Source organism: Lagopus leucura, unplaced genomic scaffold (genome assembly GCF_019238085.1).
Source record: "Lagopus leucura isolate 7727_CA_CO unplaced genomic scaffold, USGS_WTPT01 Super-Scaffold_73, whole genome shotgun sequence".
NCBI lineage: Eukaryota > Metazoa > Chordata > Aves > Galliformes > Phasianidae > Lagopus > Lagopus leucura.
This window is the reverse complement of record NW_024962252.1, coordinates 13,716,524-13,739,761: the sequence shown is the minus strand read 5'-3', so window position 1 is coordinate 13,739,761 and position 23,238 is coordinate 13,716,524. Positions and strand designations below refer to the sequence as shown.

Here is a 23,238-nt window from a genome sequence, read left to right as displayed (position 1 = left end):
TCTCAAATTCAATTCCCTTCTACCACTCAATTCAGTTATGCCATTTTCGATGGCCTAGCATATTTCTTTTTCCCTCTAGTTTTCACTCAAGAGAAAAAGCCATAATCTGTACATAATGTTTAGCAGTCCCATGAAGTTGTCTCAGCTACCCTTAGGAACGCTGTTCCAGAAACTGAATGAAATCATGTGTATCTGATACATTTTAACTCAGGTGGTTAACTCCATCTCTGCAAGTACTCCTGCAGTTTCTCTTTAAAATAAAATCATCTGCTTTCTGCTTTCAACTGTAATGATGATTTATTCAGAAGTTCTTGTGTTAACTTCTAAGGGGTAGTCTATTTTCTGTACTAAGTTAAATAAATACAGCGTTATTATTTCCTACTTTAGGGAATGTTGAATAGTTTAAATACTTTTTATTCATTAATGAAATATCAAATCAAGAATACATAAAAGCAAAAGATGATTTTATTTCATTTTGTATAGTAAGAGATTGAGAAAAAAGAGAGTGGTTTTAAAAATTATGGTAAATGTTAAGAAGGCTACATCTGTCAACATTTATTGCATGTGGTATATCAGATGTAATAACTTTTTCAACTTCTAGCAAGTGTACTAACAAGTTACGTTCTTTGAAGGTAACAGCTGTCAATACATGAGGCTGTCACATTTAAGCTTTGCTAAACCTCAAGAGTAGACCAGATATTTAAGCAACAAGAGGAATAACCACTCCCTAAATTTTCACTTGTGTCATTGAATGTGGCCCCAAAACACAAACTTCATTTTCATGTGGAATGTTACCATTGACCAAGAAGATGCATCTTTCCCCATCACTGAAATCTAATCATCTGCATGCCACAGGATTTCTGCACCAGATGTAATTTGCAACTTAGAATACTAGGAAAGAAAGGAAAGGCTACCTTATCAAGCTGAAAATGTAGGAAATTAAGTAGTATATAATTTCCTGAGCTAGACAAAGTAATTATCCAAGTTAGTAATAACCCATGTTATCTTTCGACAAGTCACATGTCGAGAGCACTATGAGGAATGACTAACTAAAATTCACTTAACTTTTTAGGAACTATTGTTCTCATCAGTATCAAAGATTTTGGAATGCTTTCAAAATTTAACAACTTGGTCTTTTTTAAATTCTGCAATATTGAACACAAATTAATTTGATTATTATTATTGTAATCAGACTGATTTAATTACAGTGGTAGTTGTCTCATTATATTTTGTACAATACAATATCAATTGTATTTAATATTAATGCCTTACAATTAATGCCTTACCAACAGTATCCTGTGGTTGAATAGGTTCTGTGATTTCAGACGGATCACTGATGCCGTGCTTGTTTGCTGACAAGACTCGGAAGACATACGGTTTTCCTTCTGCAAGGTCAAACACTGCATAGCGAGGAGATTTTACAGCAACCTGTGCATTGACTCTTTGCCAGCTTCCACTGCCAACCATAGACTGGAAAAAAAGAAAACATAAAAAAAAAAAAAAGAAATAAAAATCTGCAAATCACTTCTGGGAACTGTCAAAAACAAGCATATTGCTATATTGCACCCTGCCATGAATTTGTTCATGAACTAATGGATGATGATTATTCTCAAATGCCCTACTTTAGCATATGCAAATTCTCATAACTTGTGCATTCAATTACTCTACAAGAAAGGTCTGAGTACTTCATTGTCTCCCTATCTGTCTAGACTTCAATATATGGGCTTTTGTACATATAGCTAACCTTCATTTAAGGCCATGACTGTGAGCTATGATTAGTCCCAAAAGATTGGTCCCGAAGGTCTTATGCTCTGTAAAATTTATTTGAACACCCAAAGGTTCAGTATAACCCAGATTAAGCAGAAAAGTATGTTGTGGTGTGAGGTTACTTTACAGTCTGCCATATATTTATGTACTCTGTTTAGAAAGGTCACATCCCTAGAATCATTCATCAAATTAAATAATTACTTTTGAATACTCTCTGTTATACTGCTTTTGGTATAGTTGCTGAGCTAGTTAATATTATAACTACACATAGAAGAGAGCCAGCAAACTAGCACTCTCAGAAAGTTCTGCCATTGGATTCCCCAGGTAATTTCTTGACCCAAAACAAAGATTAATCATATTGTAGTTCAATATGTTTAGTAAAATGCAAGTGCCCAGTAAATAGCGTAAATAAATTGCCTTCCAACACAGAAACATGCATAAAAATTAAATTTTCATAAATTATCAAGCAAAGAGTCCAAAAACAAAATTTAATAGACTGCAGACTTCTCACAGAAGAGATCATGTTTCATGGGTCCTTGGAAAATATCCTGTACATTACGAGGCTTACTATAGGTAAATAATAAAAAAGTAAACATCTGGAGCCCATGTATCAAAATCTTCCTTTATATATACTAAATTCATCTATTGTTGTCTACAGCAAAAAAAAAAAAAAAAAAAAAGTAACATTTTCTTCTTTAATAAGATGGAAAATCTCAACTTTATTTTATTTTAGTTTTTGGAATGAAAAACATAAATAGCTGCATTTCGGTTTCATAGAGGCAAGAATCAATATCATATTTAACCCTGCATTTTGATCCAATATATGTGTTAGAAAGGCTTTAAGGGAACATTGCTATGCTGAATTCACTTTCAATTTGTGTTTCCTGAGGCCTTTAAAAACTCCTTTTATTACTCAGGGCAGAGATTTCTTTATTTGAAATTAATTAGAAAATGTGCTTTCCTAAATTATCAAGCTTTCCTAAATTATCAAATGACTGTGCAAAGCAAAAACCAAACATACACTTACGTACTGATTGGGATATTCACTTACACAAGTTATCTGTATGCCAAAGAATTTTACAGTCAAGTATTAATTAGTGTAATGAACTCTCTTTTTTTCTTAATAATAATAACCTTTTAGTTTTCATTCTCAGTTTCTCTCAGTAAGTTTGGCATTTAATTAAGACTCATTTATTCCTTTCTGCCACTGCCGTACAGTGTTTCTGAAGCTGTATAAAGCATTTCCTTTAAAATATGCAGATATCTGTATTTTCAAATTCACAATTATACTGAAATTCAATTAAATCTTAATGTCCACTCAATAGAAACTTTCATCCCAGCTTTTCATCTTGAAGAGTTCTGCATATTCTGGAAACAAGTAGGTATTTTCGGGTCTCACCTCATCCAAGTCATTATCTAATACAAACAAAGTTTTGGTTTCTCTTTCACTGCTACAGAAAAGTGAAGGTAAATTACTCAAATTATAGGCAGCTAAACTTAAGATAAATCCTATACTTTCTGTCAGACTGTGATTGAAAGCATGCTTTGGTGTTAGGTTTTTTTGGTTTGGGGTTTTTTTTTGTTTGTTTGTTTGGTCAGTTGTTTTTTTTTTGTGGAAACCATAGTTGGAGATCAAAAAATACTTTCAGTTGATTTACCAATACAGAAGAAAGACCTAATTCAAAATTCTTAGTTTAAATTGCATTATATTTATACATAAGAGCATACATTTACATTCAGGCATAAGTACAAATAAGAAATAACATGATATTTTGTTGCATAGAGGGAAAACAAAACATTTATTTCTATGGAATTTGTCATTAGTTTTCCTGAATGTGAAAAGCAGAAAGGGAGAAATTGTAAACATACTTTCTGGTAAATCTTGTGAGTGATCTTCATGTTATAGCACCCTGCTGGCAATATATACTGATAAAGTAGAGCTGAAGGGCTCTGGAAGTGGAGATTTCAAAGTGACTTAGAAGGGAAAGGCAGAATGGTAGGCTGCAAAAAGTGCCAAGATACTCACAAAATGACTGGCTAATAAATGAACTTCAAAGGAATGTGCTGAGCAGTTTCGAAAAGAAAAAGCTTGCACAGTAAGGTCCTAAGAAAATGTTGTCACAATATTTAAGATGGAAACTGAACATGTGGTAGTTTTATGGATGGTTTCACTGTTTGCGAATCATTAAGAGCAGGCATATGCTAGAGACATCATTCACAAAAACTAAATATAGCTTCACATGTAGGAGTTTTAGAGGTCAGGTGTGAGGTCCAATTTACTTACTGAAGTGATGGCAAAACATTGCAAGGAAGAAAGACTACAACGTCTGGCTGTATTTCAACATAATTTAGATACCTGACTTGGGGGCAGCTGTATCTAAATCTCTGTAGGCTACAGGGAAGAACAAACATCTACTGTGATCAACGAAATTCCATATCAAGTTCAAGGGAAGAGGAAGGCAACAAAAAAGACTGATGAGAAATAGTGAATCTGAGAGACACAGCTACTGGCCTTATAGGGAATAAACTGGAAATCTTTGGTTATAGCAGAGGGTGAAGTAAGCATACAAAAAGAAAAGTGGGTATCAAGTTATGAGTCACTGCTTTTTCCTTGCTTCTTTGCAAGACTAGCATAACATCTCCTTTAATACAGGCAAGGTGAAAACTGGCAGTCTTGTCTATAGGGATATGAAATATAAGATGGCTTTTTTTCCATTAAACTGCTGCCTTACACATGTAGTTTGTTCTCACTTCAGACAGCAGTAATCAAATTGCAGAGTGGTAACCTTTTCCCCAAACCTTGAATTTCAATATTCATTAAATCATTTGATTGTCCAGGCCTCTCTAACATCCCATCACTAAATCCTGCGAGACTTCAGAAAGTGCTAGTTTAGTGGTTCATTCTGCAGCTCTAAAAATGAGTTGAATATAACTGCATGTGGCAATGAAACCCTTCATCATCAAATGCCTCTGTACAGTACACTACCTTCTCAATGAAATACGTCAGTGGCTCCCTGCCACGAGGAACAGGTGGATCCCAGCTGAGCACAACATATGTTTTGCTGATTTCTGAAGCATGTACATTGGTGGGAGGGCCTGGAATCTGAATATCGCCTGGAAGAGTAATAAGCATAGCAAGTGTAAAACAGTGGATTAACCTCAGAGTCAGCTCATGCTACAGCTCATCTTTCTGACCTCCCACCCTGCAGCACAATCTCAGCTATGATATCATACTTGCAGTGCACTTGCTCGCTTCAATTCCATTTTGAGGAATTGAGTTGCTTATTTACTTTTTCAGTAAAAGTTAAATATGTCCCTGACAAGCTGTGCATTTGTCACATATTTTTTCTCTTTCATCACATCTGAATTATTTTTATCTGCTGGGCAGAATGCCTTGGAAAAATCTGCTCATATATGCAAATAAGATATTTTTTGATCAAAGACAGAAGCCCAATGTGTTAATACAAGAACTTCAACTAGAGGATATCTGCAAAAGAAGAACAGGAAGGAGAGACACAGCTTAAAACAAAGTGGAAAGCAGGAAAGGAAAGAGAACTCACTACAATATAATGCAATGGTATTACTGGCCAGCCTAAAGCATTTCTAAAAACTGTAGAGCCCTTTGGTGACTCTACCAGTTGGAATGGCCTAACCATAGTCCTCTCCCCTCTTGCTCTGCAGGGCTACCAGGAAGGTGAGGCAGGACCTGCATGCCCAGTTCCAGGCTGAAGGAATTCAGCATGGCTCTTCCACTGTCACCCTCCACAGCATGAGAAGAAGCCAGTTTCCATGCCAGTAGGATTACAGTGCTGTAAAGCCCAGACCTATGCAGGAACGCTTCAGACATAGCTACACATCTCTGAATGAAGCTTCCTCTTGATAACAGTTCAGAAACTGTTCAGAAACATGTTCAACTGCAAATATTTTATTCTTTTATGGCTTATAACTGAGGAAAAATTTTTGTTGTTTTAAGGTCAGCTTACCCATTTCTCGTACTAACAGGGAGCATATGTACCCTAAATTTCCAGATTTCAACAACAAAAAAAGAGGAACGTGTTTTAATAGTAATCTTTAAATTGCAGAAACAACGTTGTGACATACCCCAAGAGAACGTATTTTTTCTTAGTGTTTTCTAGTATTTGATTGCCTGCAGATACTTTTTCTTCAAGAAAGGCACATGAATGAGTCTAAGACAAAATTGCTGACTTGCAGTCAAGAACACAATTTTAAACATTAAAAATAACGATTTGCAAAGCACTGTGTGTAGTCAAAAGGCTTCCAATTGGTTTTACGTAACTCAATATATTTTTTTACGTTCTTGAAAAAACAAAGCTGGCAGTTTCTGATGGTATAACATGATGATACAGCCCTCTCTCAGAACAAGAGGTCACCAGGCACTAAAAAAGAAATCTGTTTGTGGTCTAGGAGATCCATTTTTCAGTAGTGTTCTCCAGTTTCACAAATGAAACTAGTGATCTATCTGAATCATATTCGTTTACTAAATTTGAAGAAATAATGATACAGGAATCCAAATATCATTATTCTTATCTATACCAGACTGGCTGCTTAACTCACATGATCATTCTCAAGTAATCCTGAAAGGAGGAATATGTATTTGAAGTAAAAGAAAAAAATAAAAATCAGACAAACATATTCTGATTCTATAATGTAATTTTTGATTCTATAATATCCATAAAAATTCATTTAGGGTACCATGGCCAAAATAGAATAATTTCATCTGTCCTACCTGTGCACTGGAGAAAAACTTCAAATTCGCCATTCAATTGCACCGATTCTCAGGTGGATTTTCTTTTATTAGTTTCTTATTGGAATTACAACTTTATAAGCTTACTTTGCTAAAGACAGTAGATAATTTTTTTTATATATCTAGAGCTATTATAGTTAACATTTTTGACAGTTTAAGTAAAAAGAAGATCATTATCCAAGCAAAAAAAAAAATAATAATAATAAACCATGGCATATAGAAACAACCAAAGATGGAAGAAATTTGGGCTTTATCTCAAAAGCTGGCAGTGATCTCTTCAGTTCTCCTGACAAAAACAATGTCTAGTCCATAACCTTAGCCTTAATAACAACATCTCCATTCAGAGAAAGATATATTAATTACATAATCACGATGGATTATGTATGTGGTTAGTGGTTTTGTTTTTTTTTTTTTTTTTTTTTTAAGAAAGCAGAAACAACTTGCTCAGGTCACCAAATGCAGTCAAAAAAACTATATTTAGCTCCTAGCAGCATGCATGGAAGGGAAATGTGAGTGATTAAATGCAATATTAAGTTGTTTAAATGCAGCCTAGCACTAGCCAAAGCAAAAGGTGAGGAGATACTGTCAGCACTTAATGCAATCAGTGCAGTCAAGAGTATGGTGCTGTCTGTCCTTGTGTTTGCTCAGGCTTCCAAGCCAAAATATCTGACTATATTTATTATTATAAAGCATTTATTCACTAGGAGGATTTCTTTTCAAGCTGTTTCAAATTACAATCTAAATTCCTGGGATTAAAACAGACAGAATGAAATCACAGAAACATAACATACCTTCGAGGTCATCTTTTCTGATAACAATCTTTCTCCCTTCATCCACATGAACAGCTGTTAAGCAAAATATTCTGTTTAACATATTTGTAAATGTTGCGAATTACTGTGCATCATCTATTAAAAAGCCTGTGTACTTCTATTTCCATAATTTTGTTATCAACTGAAAGTCATACGCTACTTCATTCACTTTCATAGGTAAACTGAGCAAGACACTACTATTTATGATGTGATAAACTGTAAGAACCATAGTCACAATAGTTTTACTCTATTCTGTCACAGATTGGTAAACAATTGTATTGTGATTTGGAATTTTGCTATAGGAATTAGTCATAAAGCCAATGGAAAGAGTATGTTCAGCTCAGGTTTTACAGACTATACTGGGACAGTGCTCTGCCATCTTCATAATCAGTTTAATTCCTTTCTACATAAAAGGAGCACACAAAACTGAAGGTGCAAAAATAGATGATATATGGAATAAAAGTAGTCCCCAGAGCAAAACACTCTTCTCACTTTTCTCATGAAGAAGCTCTCATAAGGCTTCTCTGCAGACTTCAGAGGCCTTTAGCACAAGACCAAGCATTCAGAAAGGCTTTTGTTGTTATTTTTTTTCTATTAGATTGACTTTTTCCATCTGCCAGAAAAGTGATAATATCAGATAACTCAACCAGTAGCAAGGGAGCTTTGTGCCAGTACTGGCACTTCTCTGAGGTGAAAAAAAGTTGTGGATAAATACAGCAGTCCATGGATTGATGAATTTATATCATAATTCCATTCTTATTTTTTTCTAAAGCAGGCATATTCAACTACTTTTCCAAATGTTGCTGCTAGCAAACATAGAAGATTATGAGACCTCTGGGCCCATTTCACATTGCAAATGATACAAGCTGCCAGGGCATACTGTCTCTTCTGAAAACACTGTTCTTTGTAGTAATTCATCTTGTTTATACTTAATGCTTATCAACAATAACTGAGATGGAATCCCCAGGGACTGTCCATGCGGATCTTGGCATTCCATTTATATCCCCCCAACCTTGAAACTAGTGAGATATTCATTCAAAGGAAGAAGCAAATGCTGCTCCTGAGTTTACTTAAACCAGCAGAATCTGAAAAAAAGTTAGATCAAATATTCAATATGTGTTCCAGCCTTGTACAACCTACTTTGTGTTCTTTCCAGGTCAACGGGGTCAAGAGCTGCAACTGGTTCAGAGACTCGAGAAGGCCTGCTAATGCCAGCACTGTTCACTGCTCTCACACGGAAGATGTAAGACCGTCCTTCACAAAGACCAGTCACAGGATACTTGCAGATTTTCACAGGTGCATCATTGCACTGGACCCAGTTCTCCAAACCTACTTCACATCTTGAAGTAGCAGAAGACAGCATTTATCAGTGTTGTTCCACAATAGAAATACAGCATCCCGCACACACCAAGTCAGATTCACAAAAGCCACTGAACTATCACTTATTAATGAAAGCTACACACTTCATGTGATTTCTTCACATCAGATAACCGGTGTTCACCTTGTTCATATTTATTCATAATGCAATTGTGAATGCCATTTTCCTTGCATGGTTATGGGTTATTTTTGTCCTTGTCAACTCTCTGTGCTTCCATTTAGTTCTTTCTCTACCTTGCCATATAAGGCATAAGTTATTCCACTTTTATTTTTATACGTATCTCTACAGAACATGCTGAAATTGCAACTTTCACCTAATCTTTTCTGTCTCATTCTTGTCATATTTTAATCAAACAGGCTTTTCTCTCTGACAGTGGTTTGGTTACTGCAGATGACTGCAGGAGTCATCAAGAAGCACAGTGATGTCCACATACTGGCTCCACTGCATGCCCACACGTTTTTCCTCCTACTACTATAAACTTTAATGGAGAAGGCCGCCTTTTGCCCTGACAGTACCGTCAAAAACAGGGTCGTGATCAAAGGCTACTTCATGCTGCAGTAATCCAGGCAAAATGTCAAAAAGAACAGCTGGATAGATACATACAAAGTAGATGAAATATTACTATGATCTACTCACTGTACAAAATGGATATAACTGGTAGAATCCTCAGTTTTTAAATTAATTTCTTCATGCTGACTGCTATTTATAAACCAACATTTTCCAGCAATTTCCAGACAGTTGTCTCTGAACTACCCTAAATTACAGGGTAGCAAACAGCAATGAACTATAAATGTTGCTTTTAAGTGCAGAATGTTGTACATTGTAAAATCATTTCAGTAATGTTTTTAGCTGACTGTCAGTTTCAGACAGTAAAGGTCAGATATTCTACCTTGGCTGCAAGGGGCAACCATGCACTTCAGTGAAAGAGAGATGCAAAATAACAATTGGACTCCCTGATCCTGGGCTGCCTGCACTGAGCTGAAAGTGAGCCAAATGCACTGTAGACTGGAGGAAAGAAAGAAGTGCCATTCTGATTTAAACTATTGGCTCTGAAGAGCCTATGCCTCAAGCCCCTCTTATAACATAGTTATGGCTAAAACAAAAAGATAATGTAATAATTCTTAGATTCCAGGTTTTGCAGCATACAGACTACAAAGTCTAAATCTAATTCAAGGTACCCATAGATTCTGACTCTTATAAATCAAATAGTGCCAGGGCCCATTCTCTGATTTGGCCACATGAAAGCTATTGAGCATTTTCATTATCTGATAAAGAGTGGATGCTTGCAAATGATTACTGGGAAGGACTCCTGGTCCTTGCTAGCTTCAAGACAGTGTCCAGGATTGCCTGGGAAAGTACTAGAAAATCAGAGCTAAAAATGTTCCAGAAAACATTCTAGTAATTTAGCAATGTAGGCAACTTACAGTGCCTGGGGTCTGCATAGAAATACAGCTAAAGAACTTAAGTACATGGGAATATAATGGCATTTTTATTCTTCAGAATGTACATGGTTTTGACAATAAACAGAACTAAATAAGTCCCAATGCTTACATACTTGTCAACAAAATATCCAATGACTGGGTTCTGAGTGGTTGTATTTGGTGGTTTCCAGGTAACGATAACATAGTCTCTGTTAGCATCATGGCATTTAACATCCATTGGAGCCCCTGGTGCTCCCGCGATCAATGCATCAGCATCTGGATCACAAATAAAAGTAAATCCGTTTTGGTTGTGAAATCCACAACAACTGCAAAAAGGAAAATTTTCAGCTGCTCTGCTAGTCTTTTATGTGAATGTGAGCCAAAAAAAGTTTTGTCATACTCTAATTCACTGCGCTAATGAATCAGACCTATATCTGTCTCTCCATATGGATAAAAATGTTCTGGAATGTATTTTTTGATCTTTCCCACTGAGAGCTGTAGCTAAATGGGTTACTGATCAGACCAAGGTACTCAGTAACAAACGTATAGCTGAGGAAAATAAATCTCTCAGGGAATTAACATTTTTCAAACTCTTGATTCATTTCTAAGGCTGCTTTTCATATAAAATTTTACAGTACCAACAAGCCTAGGTAATGAATGTACTTTCATTAAGATATCCTTGTGCGGCTTCATTTTTGAGATATTTACTATAGACCCAAGGCTTCTAATGGAGTCTACTGAAAGATTTTTTTCCTTTCAAAGAAAGGTTCCCATAACATGCAAACTTCATGTAGGGAGTCCAAATGTATTCTTTTATGGATTTTTGTTTGTTTGTTTGTTTTCTGAAATAACCAAATAAAAGTTACAAGTTTAATTTGAACCAAAATCTTGGTGTTTTCTCAAATTTCCTCAAGATATGTTCCAAAAGTACTGTCATTTGATAACAATCTACATGCTGTAAAAATGCCCATAGATTTGCTTTATGCATTTTTCTTGCAGCTGAATCTGAAGTATTTCAGAAGAGGATCCTTAGGTAATGAGAACATAATTTTCCCATATTGAAAAGCAATCAGTTTTGAGGTGGCTGAAATTCAGTCAAGCTGCAGTCCTGGTACACATGAAAGGGAATAAAAAATAGGCAAGACAAAGGCCAACAAAAGGCACTACAGACTCTGGAGTACATAGCTCAAGGCCAAGATTCTGTGCACGTGAATGCATTTGCATCAGACTAAGTGCAAAATGGACCATTGAGGTACCTAAAATTAACTCACCACCATGAGAATAATTTCTAGGAAAATTACTATAAATTAGTGAACATTTTTTTCACTTGGGTAGTTTCTTTTTTAGAAATCAAATGGAACTAGAAATCTTTTGCATATTGTTTCCAGAGAGATCAGGGTGGCTTGTTAAATATGTATTGAAAAGCTGATGAAGCCTATGGGCTAGTCCCACAAGAAAGATGGACCTCAGCCACTCAAAAAAAAACATTCATGCCTCTCCACTCCACACAAATTGGCTGGAAGACACTTCTGCAAGTATTTTTTCAAGACCAGCCCAGATCTCTATGGATTTAAAATTACTGCAGCTCCAACAGCTTCAGTGTGGCTGCACCAGTTTGCAATGACTGAGCATGTGGTCAAATGTATTTAAGAGAATGAAAGCACTAACCAGCCAGTTATTTTCATTTCAATAAAAAAAAAAATTATAGGAAAGACTTAGTTTTGTACAGCTGTACGTATGGGAGCTCATTCTCCCTTCATTGAGAGTTGTGTATGCAAATGCAAGGGCAAATTCTGACCTTTATTCCATTTTAACACATTCATCTTTCTTTTAGCTATGTCTCTTGTGAAAACTGTATTTCTACAATGAGCTAATTTCTTACTTTGCTTCTTTTTCTGCTTATTAAGCTGAGTGTGCCTGGTATGTCAGTGGGAATATTTCTTTCTCATCCAGAATTTGAGTGTGCCCAACAAGGCTTGTTCCCACTTGGTAATGTAGATAAAACAACTACAGCGCAGACTGTTAGCATGCAAAGACATTCATTTCCTATTGGGAAAAGAGAAATTAAAGAAAGATATAAGCTGTTTTTTACAAGAATGATGTATCTCGTTCTCCAAGAAGAATCATGCACTTCTTGAAGCTCTCACTCATGTAGAGCAAGTGTATTGTGTCTAGTACAAACTAGTATATAAATCAAATTACTGTTAAATACCACCATGCCACCTTTCTTTCTGCATCATTTATTGCATAGGGTTTTTTAATGAAACTGCTCTTTCTACTACTATTTTAAATTTCTCCCAAGAAAGGGGTGAAAACCTTACCTCTGACAAACAGGAATGCACTATATTCATTCACTCCACCTTTTGTAACCATTCGCAGGGTGTATAAACCCTCATCATCTTTGTTCAGATGAGTGAAAGACAGAGCTGCCTGGCCTTCTCCAAAATACAGCTTTGTCCACTTGGAGTCCTTTATCAGAACATCTGGAACAGAAGACCCATGTTAGCACATTGGGCAGCACAAATGCCCTAGTGTAACCCTGTGCTAATGAGAGGCAAAAGTACACCAGCTTTATACTAACTTTATTCAGAGGGACAGTGCTTTGATGCCATGAAAACTCTACAGAAAGTAACTTGCGACTCCCTAAGCATATTTCTTCAATGAATTTGAGAATATGAGGTCTCAGACTATACTATACAGTGCAAACTTCTGAACTTTCATCACTGTTATTTTGAATATGCTGACAGAGAAAAATATCACCAACATTTTGAAGAAAATTATATAAAAACCTGCCATACTCTGTAATAAATGTAGGGTGAAACTTTGTTTCATTATTAATAGGTTTTGTAACCTGTTCAGGTCAAATGTCAGATTACTCAATTTCTTTCTCCAAGTTTAAAAATGAGATTTCTGTTTAATCTGGGTTGCTATAAGCATACACTGAATTTAATTCCTCAAGGCATGTCTGTTCAGCAGTGAATGAAATTATATTTGAATTCCTCATAGGTGAGAGATGGTGACCCATGATTAATGAAAATTAATCTGATTGCCTACTGAAACCTGAGAAAAAGAACGAGCAGGATATTTTATGCTAGCCAAGGGACTTTCTTCACCTTAACTTTTTAAATAATTGCTTGGATTATTTTTTATTTCTAAATCCCTAGGACCTATTGCATATTAATTTATTCTAATCAATTCAGCATAATTATATGTAAAGGAAATGAATATCTATAAATGTTTATTATTCTATTGCTTAAATGCATGTTGGTGCAGATGATTGCAAAGGAATTCATTTTTCCAGCTACCAGCTGAACTATATGGATGGTATAAAAAATAACACATTCAGATAATAAAACATGCTACTAAAACAGTAAATTATGTGATCATCTAAGCATACAGCTTCCTAGAGAGAAGAGTATAAAGTAAATTTAGTCACATTTATTCCCATGGAATCCTTAATCATGAGATCCTTGCCTAGAAAATCTGCCTGTCCCCTTTCTGTCATGTCACAATGGAACTGACACTTCATGCAGAGAGACATGAAGTACTTTAAATGAAATCAGAAAACATCTCCACTTAGAATCTTTAACTAGTGTCTGGGTTCTGGGGAAAATCCTAAAGAAAGAAATGAAGTTGAGCCATGAGCACCTCTGAATAAAAGGTCGCTTATATACATTTCAAGCTGAGAGGAATGGCAGACACTCCAGAATTAACTGATATAAACTGCAAACAAGCCTGTACTGCCTGTTAAGGCCACAATCATCCATTCCCACTGTTCATGTGCACCTTACACCAGAAATTATGGAAGTAGTTGTGTTTGGTAAGAGCAGAAAAACTTTCTTTCACAAAAGGCCAAAGACACACTAAATCCTTTAAGAAAGCAAGAGGTCTCTTTTTAATGCAGCCTGGATGGTTGACAAAAGAAGCCAAGAAGAAGAGTAAATTTCAGAGGCCACAAACATATTCTCTGGTTTTACTAGGGAAGGTATTTATGCACCTGTGATCACAATGATATTACAATACCAAAGCCTCACAGTCGTGATCAAATCTTTAGTACACTGATATGTTATGCTCCAGTTCCATCACTTCTACCAACACTTATCAAGAGTTTACCTCGGAGTCAGTGTAAGTCAACCTTCACTTGCTGTTTTCAGTATGAGAGATTTTTCCTAAAACATTATTATTCTGAAAATTCTTATATAGAGAGGAAATTATATAATTGAAGTTTATCTTCATCAGGCATTTTGATCTGCTGTACTATCAGCTCAGTTGTGCACTCTGTGATTTTTTCCTTTGAATTTAACTTTATATTCTGTTTTACAGTATAAATAACTGCAGAATGCTGTTGCATATCACTTTATAATGCTTATATTACACAAGAGATCAATATCAGAAAGCTCTAGCTACCAGCTCATCTCTTATTAAGATTGGATAGACATTTCAGAAGTATTATCTTGATTTAGTTCTTGCAGTATCTAAAATTCTTCTAGGTGGACCATGAATTGTAGACGTCATATTCATGTTTGTTGAATCCCAAACCACATTAGAGGATTTGATTCAGTTGACTTATACACCCCTAGGAGTTTAGTAGACAACCTCAATAAGCTTCACTCATGTGAAGATTATTAATACTGAATAAACATGTATAATTATTAGAAAAAACCTTATCAGGGATTCAACTGTTATTACTTGATTAATATAAACTCAAAAATCATAGGAAAAATAAAGATTGTCTTCATAAAATAGTAGAATTAAATATTGTCCTAAAAAAATCACAACATTGAAAGCACATAATGTTCTACAAATTATTAACCATCTCATCATTTATGTTAATGCCTTGCCTCCAGATTTCAAGCGATTCAACAGAGGAAATTGTAGCACACAGCAGAGATTCATAGTTCATGAATTCCTGCTGTATTCGGGAACAAGTTCTGCCACTTGATATAACTTTACATCTCTTGGCAATAGTGTGATCTATCTACATATCCATTACATACCAAGAGTGAATTATGTAGGCATTATTAAGTATTAATCTGAAAGGGCTTGTTGAAAGGGCAAACAGTCTTGTTGTTCCATAGATTAAGTCATGGTGGATGAAAACTGAAACAATATGGGGCACTCATGTGAGGAAGTGACTTTAGATTTCCATTTAGTCAGTAAATATTTTAACCATTATCTTATTAGATAACATGAGGTTACCTCCTTTGCTGTGTGTGCTCAAGAATAGGTACACCACGTCACTAAAGAGAGATTAAGTCCATAAATTCATACTAGAAAAGCTTATTTGCTTAATTCTGAAATTAAACTTGTGAATTTCATGTTCTAAACTGATCAGAGTCTTCTCCAGCATTTTCCATGCAGCTTCTATACAGTGTACCGACTTACCATCTCTATACCACTCAGCACGAGGCCGTAGTCTTTTCAGCTCTGGGGTGACCAACACAGAACACTTAAGGGTCAGTGTTTCACCTTCAGTTGCAAAGGTGACTCCAAATTTCTCCAGAAATTGGACATCAAAATGTGTGAAGCAAACATCATGCGACAGTGGCACTATGCGTGAAAAAATGAAAACATTCTTAAGTAAATTGTAGTTGGCACAAGCAGATTACTGTCTAATCTGAATAGAAAATGGAACTCTCTAGTATAATGTATTCTGATCAAAAGATGCAAATGAGAAAGAAAAGCATCTGGACAGCTCATATTGGTATCAGAAAAAAACAAGTTATATTTAATTTCCTCATATGTAAAACATTATTATGGCTCTTAATAATGGTAAGGGTATATAAACTACTTAAGCAAAAATTTTATAAATTGCTTACAGTGGAAGGGCATTATCCCAGCTGGGTGAGGCTCTTCACTCTCTCTGTACCCTGTGAAACACACAATAAAGATTCAACAGCATGAACATGATAATTATTTCTTATTTTAACCATAAATTAGTACTTACTTCTCACAACCACAGCACAATTAGTTGATGCCTGCCCATGGATATTTGTTGCAACAGCTGAATAGGTAGCAGAATCATCGAAATCAGCTCTGAGAATGGAAAATAGGGAAATAAATGACTCGGTGCAAATACAAATGCTCTTAATGATCAATATTACAAAACAAGCTGTGCAAACACTGAGCAAAGCTCTTCACTCACACTAAACAGTATAAGTTGATGAAAGACAATCAAAAAGCTGGTTCTATGTTTTTCTATGATTTTATCATGGATTAATGTGCAGGTTGCAATGACTTGAGCAAACTGGAGATGACCTTTAGAGAATGATCAAAATAAGAGAGCTAGAATATACCAGTGCGGCTATTCTTTTTCACTATGTAACTATGCTCGTAATCTGTCTTGCCCTTCTGCCACATACTTTAGGGAAGATACATGGAATAAAAGGATGTGATGCTTGCAGAAGTACATTGCTCTACAGTGATTCCTAGAAAGTACATACGGGCTTTTTATGCCTCTCATACCTCCTAGGAAATGCAAACGAAACAAAACAAAACAAAAAAAAAAAAAAAAAAAAAGGAATCCATCTTAAATTGTGGCATAAAGATTTTGGTTTATTTTGTTAGTGACAAAATTTATCTATTATGTAAGGAGAATTTAAAAGAAAACAAAATTAAAAAAAATAATTACTTCATGGCAAATAGTGCCCAGTGATGGAATGTCTCACCTACTACGTCCTCCCTTGAAGGAGAATTTACGCTAGCAGATATATGACCAATTAAGATACAAGTCCAAACCTTTTTCTATTAAAGATGTGATAAACCACAAGAAATATTACTTCAGTGGGTATGACATAAAATTGAAATAAAGGAAAGAAAACTAATTCTTTATTTGCACATGCATTTTTTTGTGCAATTACTTTAATTTACAGTTGAAGTAAATTTATCTGTGTCTAATAAGCATAAACATCACTGACTAGGAGCATTAAAAATATTTTAGACTCCTTTTTGTTAAAATACAGATTTAGATAGAATGAAATTTCCTCAAAAAAGAATATTAGTCTGCAGGAAGAAACAATTTTGAAAAAGTTGGAATATTTCATTTTAATATTTCATGGAATCATAGAATGGTCTGAGTTGAAAAGGACCACAGTGATCATCAAGTTCCAACCCTCTGCTATGTGCAAGGTCTCCAACCACCAGACCAGGCTGCCCAGAGCCACATCCAGCCTGGCCTCGAATGCCTCCAGAGATGGGGCATCCACAGCCTCCTTGGGCAACCTGTTCCAGTGCATCACCACCCTCTGTGTGAAAAACTTCCTCCTAATATCTAACCTAAACCTCCCCTGTCTCAGTTTAAAACCATTCCCCCTTATCCTATCACTATTCATCCTTGTAAACAGTCATAATCATTTCAGAATGAACATTTCAGTTCAAAAAGATATTTCAGGATTTACATCTGCTTTATTTTCAGAAACATACTAAATACTTTAATATGAAATATTCTCATATATTGGTTTTTAATAAATAAAGATTTTAATTTGGCTAAAGTTGATATCTTTTCTTGAGCTTTTTTCCTTTAAAAAATATGTTCATGTCAAAGAAAATTGTCAATTTTTTTCCTATTTCTTGGAATTTCTATTATGATTAGCCATCAGTTAATCAGAGCACTGTCTGAAATATGTATAATTAAATTCTGCTTCTGTGTATTCCAATGCATTTGATGGAGATCCTTCAGTAATTTCCAGTGACGATACATAATGTTCTACACTTGTGCATTTAGTTTCCTCTAAGAAGAATTAATGAATTTGTATATTCTTGGCAACTGCCAGATTAGAGGGATGAAATTGTGCCTGTACTTGTCTTCTAAGAATTCTTATATCCCAGGTGTGAAAGAAGAAGGAATGCATAAAAGTGTTTGAAGTAAATTGTATAAGAGAATGCCAATCTGGGGCCATGTAGTACTTGAGACAGGCACATCAGACTCCTTTTTTTCAGCTCTTATATATATTCTTGGCAGTGTCAGTAAAAAATGATACTTTCTGTTCTGTGATGCCTAAAAAAAAAAACTTGATGAAAGCTCTATAAAATTGTGGTTTAACTCTTTAAACGAGCAGGAGTAACAGCTCCTCCTAGAGGCAAATCTTCAGCACACAATTCACAAAACATGGCATGCTACCAAGTCAATCATACATTTAATTATCAAAGACAGAGGAGTGACTCTTAAGATTAACCCACTTATCCAGAAAGCCTGGAGTTAGAGTATGAAACCCATTATCACTCTACTGCAGTCTAGGCAGGAAAAAGTAAGTCTGAAAAGCACTAGAGAAGAATTGAAATAATAGGCTAAATGCTACTCAATATTTCAGAGATTTCTGAAATTATTTTAAAAATATCAATACCCATTCACCAATCTACATAAAGCTAAAATGATTCTGGACTTAGCTGAAATCTCTTGGAGTTAGTGACGTTAACTTCTTATTAACACTAATATTTTTTTTTTAGTATCCCAGTTTCACTGTATTAATATTTGTGTTATGTCAAAAGTGAGTTAAAACTTTAGTGCAGTTTTTTTTCCTAAATCATGCTTCAATGTCTCTTTGTTGAAATATACATAACTTACACACTGTTCTAGCTCAGTACAGTGCCTTGCTATAATGAAACAAGCCAACAGCAAACGAGGCATCTCAAGAAGTTTTTTCAAGGGGCATTAGATAATTGACTGTGGTAGAAATCTAAGGTGTACAAGTCACTCTGCACTACACCTGTTCTAAAGGAAATATATGTAGTACATAGTATGCAGTACATACAGTAAGATATGTAATATACAGAGATCACCCTGCTTGAACAGCCCTTGGCATGTATTAGCATGTAACAGCTCCCAAAGGACTGCTAGGCACAGCTCAGGAGACAGCAAGGGGCTTTTCCCAGGAAGCATCCTGGTTGTAACTGCTCTGTCCTGAAGGATAAGAGGATTAGCTGCGTGGCTGTCATCCACTGCACACCAGGGGAGCACTGTAGAAGAGGATGCATTTAGTTCGTTATAGAAGGACAGCAATTCCTAGTCACCAGTGGCAGGCAGTGCCATAGCATACCCTGCAGACCTCATCCCTTGATACATGCCCCATAAAGACTTCCTGTTCTCCAGGCCACTGTCCAGGCCAACCCGTCTAGAGACCTATAGAAGTGTACTGCAACTTCACCAGCCTTCACCTCCAGGCTTCTCCAGGTGACATGCTGCAGGGCCAGTGCTGATCCATCCCCAGCTGCACACAGTTCAGGCAGCTCTCAGCACTGACACCATAATGGAGTGATGGATGGCTGCCTCATCACTGCTGTACCAGGCTGCTCCCTTTCATAAACAAAGCACTACTTCAGGCCTCTCTCAAATACTACTTAGCTGCTCTTCAACACAATGAGATTAATTCAACTATCAGTTTAAAATAGCCAGCATCTGCTTTCACTGTTGGCTTCATTTTCCAGCAGAATAGCAGATAAAACAATCAGGAGTAATTAATTTCTATAAGAATCACTCAGGATTCAGGAACTGAAACATAATTTATTAACCACAAATTGGCATAGAAATAATTAAGAAAATAGAGAACAAATGTGAGGCCACATTCTGCTTGACCACTTAAAGCATCAAAAAAATCAGAAAATGAGGGAACAGCATGAATCAAATATCTGATTAACTTTTTGATAGGTATATAGCTGTGCTACTCTCAGTCCTTTCTCCATAACTTTGCAGTCTCATAAGGAACAGCAAAATGCCTCTATGTATTTTGGGTCTCCAAGGTAGAGGAAAGAGAATATAACCATAAAAGTCTCCAGAACAGACAGAAGAGTCACAAAAGGATTGTTTCTTTAGCACAACCATCTTGATGTATTAAAGGACCTATCTGACAGAATTGTTTAGATTAGTGATGGTGTGAGAACTAATTTTATAAAAGGATGGAGCACGCTTATTTTTTACAGTACATTTTCTTTTATGATGAGGAACAAGATTCTTGTTGTTATTATGAACATACTGATAATAATTCCCCAGTCCAGGCATTTTAAGAGATCCTACTAATTCTATCCATTTTCTGGAGGTCACTGCTTTGAAACCATTTTATAGTACTCTCCCATAACCTCTAACTGAACTCACCAGGGGATAAATCAAACCATCTTAGATAGCCTCACACTCAATGGCCTGCCTTTAAATTTGATGTTGGAGGTATATGGGGTTAGTAGGTTAGCACTACACAGTGCATTGGCTTAATACACGCAAGTCGACACAAGTCGAACAGGATGGCAAGGTACATCAAGTCCTAATTCTCCTTTGGTGCCAGATAATATTCAGATTGAGGATTACCTTGGAAACTACTTCCTTTTCTGTGAATATAAAAAATAGATTTCCTAGGTACACCATAAAGTGCCCTGAGTCAAGACCATTCCTAAACTGTACACCAGTTTTCCTTGCATCATGATGGAGAATGTATTATCTAACCTTTACAAAGGTCAGTTAAAATATGCTTAGAGTACATTTAGAAAATATGAGGTGTAAGGGCACCTCACACATGTTCCAAGGTACTAATAACTTTTGTGAAAATTAAATTGCCCTCAATCCACACAAGTTTCTGTAGCTCTTGTGGTTGTGAAGGGAATATTCCCCAGGCAGATACTTCTGTTTAAAATGCATATATTCATTTAAACATAGGGATTGAGACTAAGATAACATTTTTGCCTGAATTAGAACACAACTTAGTGCATGTCAAGAGTAGGAAGCATAATATAGTACATTTCAAGAATTAAAGTTGCCTCCTTGAATTTAAATGACAAAATATTCAGCATTACATCTATATGATACCAAAATGTGGAAACACTCTGCAGGATCACCATCTCATATTCTGATTCTCTAGGCAGACTGAACCTGATAGATTCTTTTCAATTGGTTAGGTTTTGTTCTTACTGAATAGAGAACCTCTGTTTTGAGGTTGACACTGTCTCATGCCCATCTCATTGGCTCCCAGCTATTGCAGCTTGTAGAGGAAAGTGACTGACAGGCCAGAAAATTACAGATAATTTCATTTGGGGGATATTGTTTGTATTTCTGCGATGAAAAAAAGAACTGAAGCACACCATACCTGCTGCCTATACATACACTGGCAGCGCATACCTGCAAGGCGCCAGGACCTGCAGCCTATCACCACACAATCAACTGTATGCAGCTCCAAGGCTCTGCCTCCTGAGCTGGAGAAGTACCTTTGCTGCAGTGCCTGCACTCTGTCCTGCTTCCACCCACAGCAGGAGGAAGGGCAGGCCTCATTCTGTAGTTCCAGCTTAAATTATTCCAAGCCTTTTGTTCCTAATCAAACTAAAATAGCACTGTACTGACTGCACAGTGTCATTTATTAAATGAGAATAGTTAGAAAAGAAGGTTCATTCAATTTTTAAGCTTTTTTTTTTCTTTTTTTAAAGCAATGCTGACGATGCTTAGGAGCTGAGTGCTCGATTAGGGACTAGCTCTGCCTTCTGGCAGTAGGTATTACACTGCACTCTACTGGCTTTGCCACGCATTTTCACTGATGGAACCACAAACTCTTGCTGCAATTAGAAGCATTTTTAAGCAGTGAACTGGAACAGGAAAGGGAGATAGCCCTAATGAAATATAAAACACTGCCAAATTTTGAGATTGTAAAAGTGGCAGTGTGCAACTGCACCACGCTGACATTGCTCTGGAAAATCAAACGTCTTTCTCTGCTTATCATTTCTCATCAGTTCATCTGCCTGCTCATTGCAGGGCTTTTGGAATACTGGGAGCATGCTACTGTCCGCTCTATACTCCAGTCACCATATCAGAATACATAGTATAGCCCTTCATGGTTGTGTAAAGCCAAGTGATTCATTGGAGAAGCACTTTGACTTTCATATCAGTGAAAGAACTAGTCCATGCATCATAAGAAATAAAAAAAAAAAAAAAAAACACTAGAGAATAGAACAAAAACCTGTGGCTAAACAAATAGCATCAACTAAGAAATCCAAAATGTTTTAATTTAATCCAAAATTTAAAGTACTGAGATAGACACTAACATGTAAAATATTTTCAGCCATGCAATAGAGAAACAGAGTGTACTAATCTTTTCTACCTCTGATAGAGAAATATTTTATTGTATCATCTGACTATCTGTAGTTAAATTAAATGGAATAAAGAAATAAATATTAAACAAGCCCTATAACTGTGAGAAGTTCAAAACTTATCATGAAAGCTCCATATCCCCCTTCTTTACTGCATAAGGGAAATCTTGAGCTCAGACTCTGAATTGAGAAAGGTTATAATGAGCAAGAGAGGGGAACTATATGGTAATTATAGTGCTTAATGAATGTAGAAAATATGGTAAACTGAGCACAAGGCATCATGAAAATAGGAGACTGAGAAATGAAAATGATCTTCTATAGACATGGGCCCTCAAAGACAGCAAATACAAGGGATGAAATTGTGTCCAGTTACTGTTTTAAGTTGACAAGGTGACGTCCTGGTTCTGGCGCCTCAAGAATTTTTCCACTGGGATCAAGGAATACTCGTAGGAATAAATATCACACTTGCATCAGAAGGAAAAGTTCACTCCCTGAGCTTCCCTGAAGCACTAAAAAGGTAGCCAAGAAATTCCAAGGCAGTTCTGAGTGGCTGTGGATCAGATGATATGCAGCTCAGCACTTTGGTATGAACAGCTGAGAAGAGCACAGCAGTGGATAGGTGGAAAATCCAAACTGTTCTACTTCTAGGAAAAAAATAGTGCTACAAATATGCATGCATACAGATATTTATGGAAGATCCAAAGTGAACTGATAAATGTTTTTACTTAAAACTTTAGTAATACATATTTTAACCAAATACATATAATTTGTCAAATACTAGTACATATAATAAAAGCAATAGAAAAACTATCAAAACATTCTTTCATTTCCCACAGGTTGATTTTCCAACTACTGGGAAGCACTAAGAAATTAATGGTCAAGTTTTGAAATCAAATAAATCAGTAATTAAAAATTCTATTTAAACTTAGACCTTTTTTTATGTTGATGAACTGTGTAAAGTCTATGGTAAATAAATCATAGCTTTGGGTCTATAATAATAATCCCCCAATAGTCTTTTAAGTGGAGAAGGGAGATCTGTCA

General features: G+C 35.9%; 1 protein-coding gene across 2 annotated transcripts in view; it reads right to left on the bottom strand.

Moving 5' to 3' along the window:
- Nucleotides 1-23,238, bottom strand: part of MYOM2 (myomesin 2) — a 74,407-nt gene that overhangs the window by 36,136 nt on the left and 15,033 nt on the right. For both annotated transcript variants that reach the window (XM_042890678.1, XM_042890684.1), the window contains exons 7-15: nt 16,088-16,176; nt 15,960-16,010; nt 15,526-15,690; nt 12,462-12,623; nt 10,275-10,416; nt 8,482-8,681; nt 7,324-7,377; nt 4,754-4,881; nt 1,287-1,470 (exon numbers count right to left, since the gene is read on the bottom strand). In XM_042890678.1, coding sequence (XP_042746612.1) covers nt 1,287-1,470; nt 4,754-4,881; nt 7,324-7,377; nt 8,482-8,681; nt 10,275-10,416; nt 12,462-12,623; nt 15,526-15,690; nt 15,960-16,010; nt 16,088-16,176 — 1,175 coding nt within the window. The remainder of the gene's footprint in view (nt 1-1,286; nt 1,471-4,753; nt 4,882-7,323; nt 7,378-8,481; nt 8,682-10,274; nt 10,417-12,461; nt 12,624-15,525; nt 15,691-15,959; nt 16,011-16,087; nt 16,177-23,238) is intronic.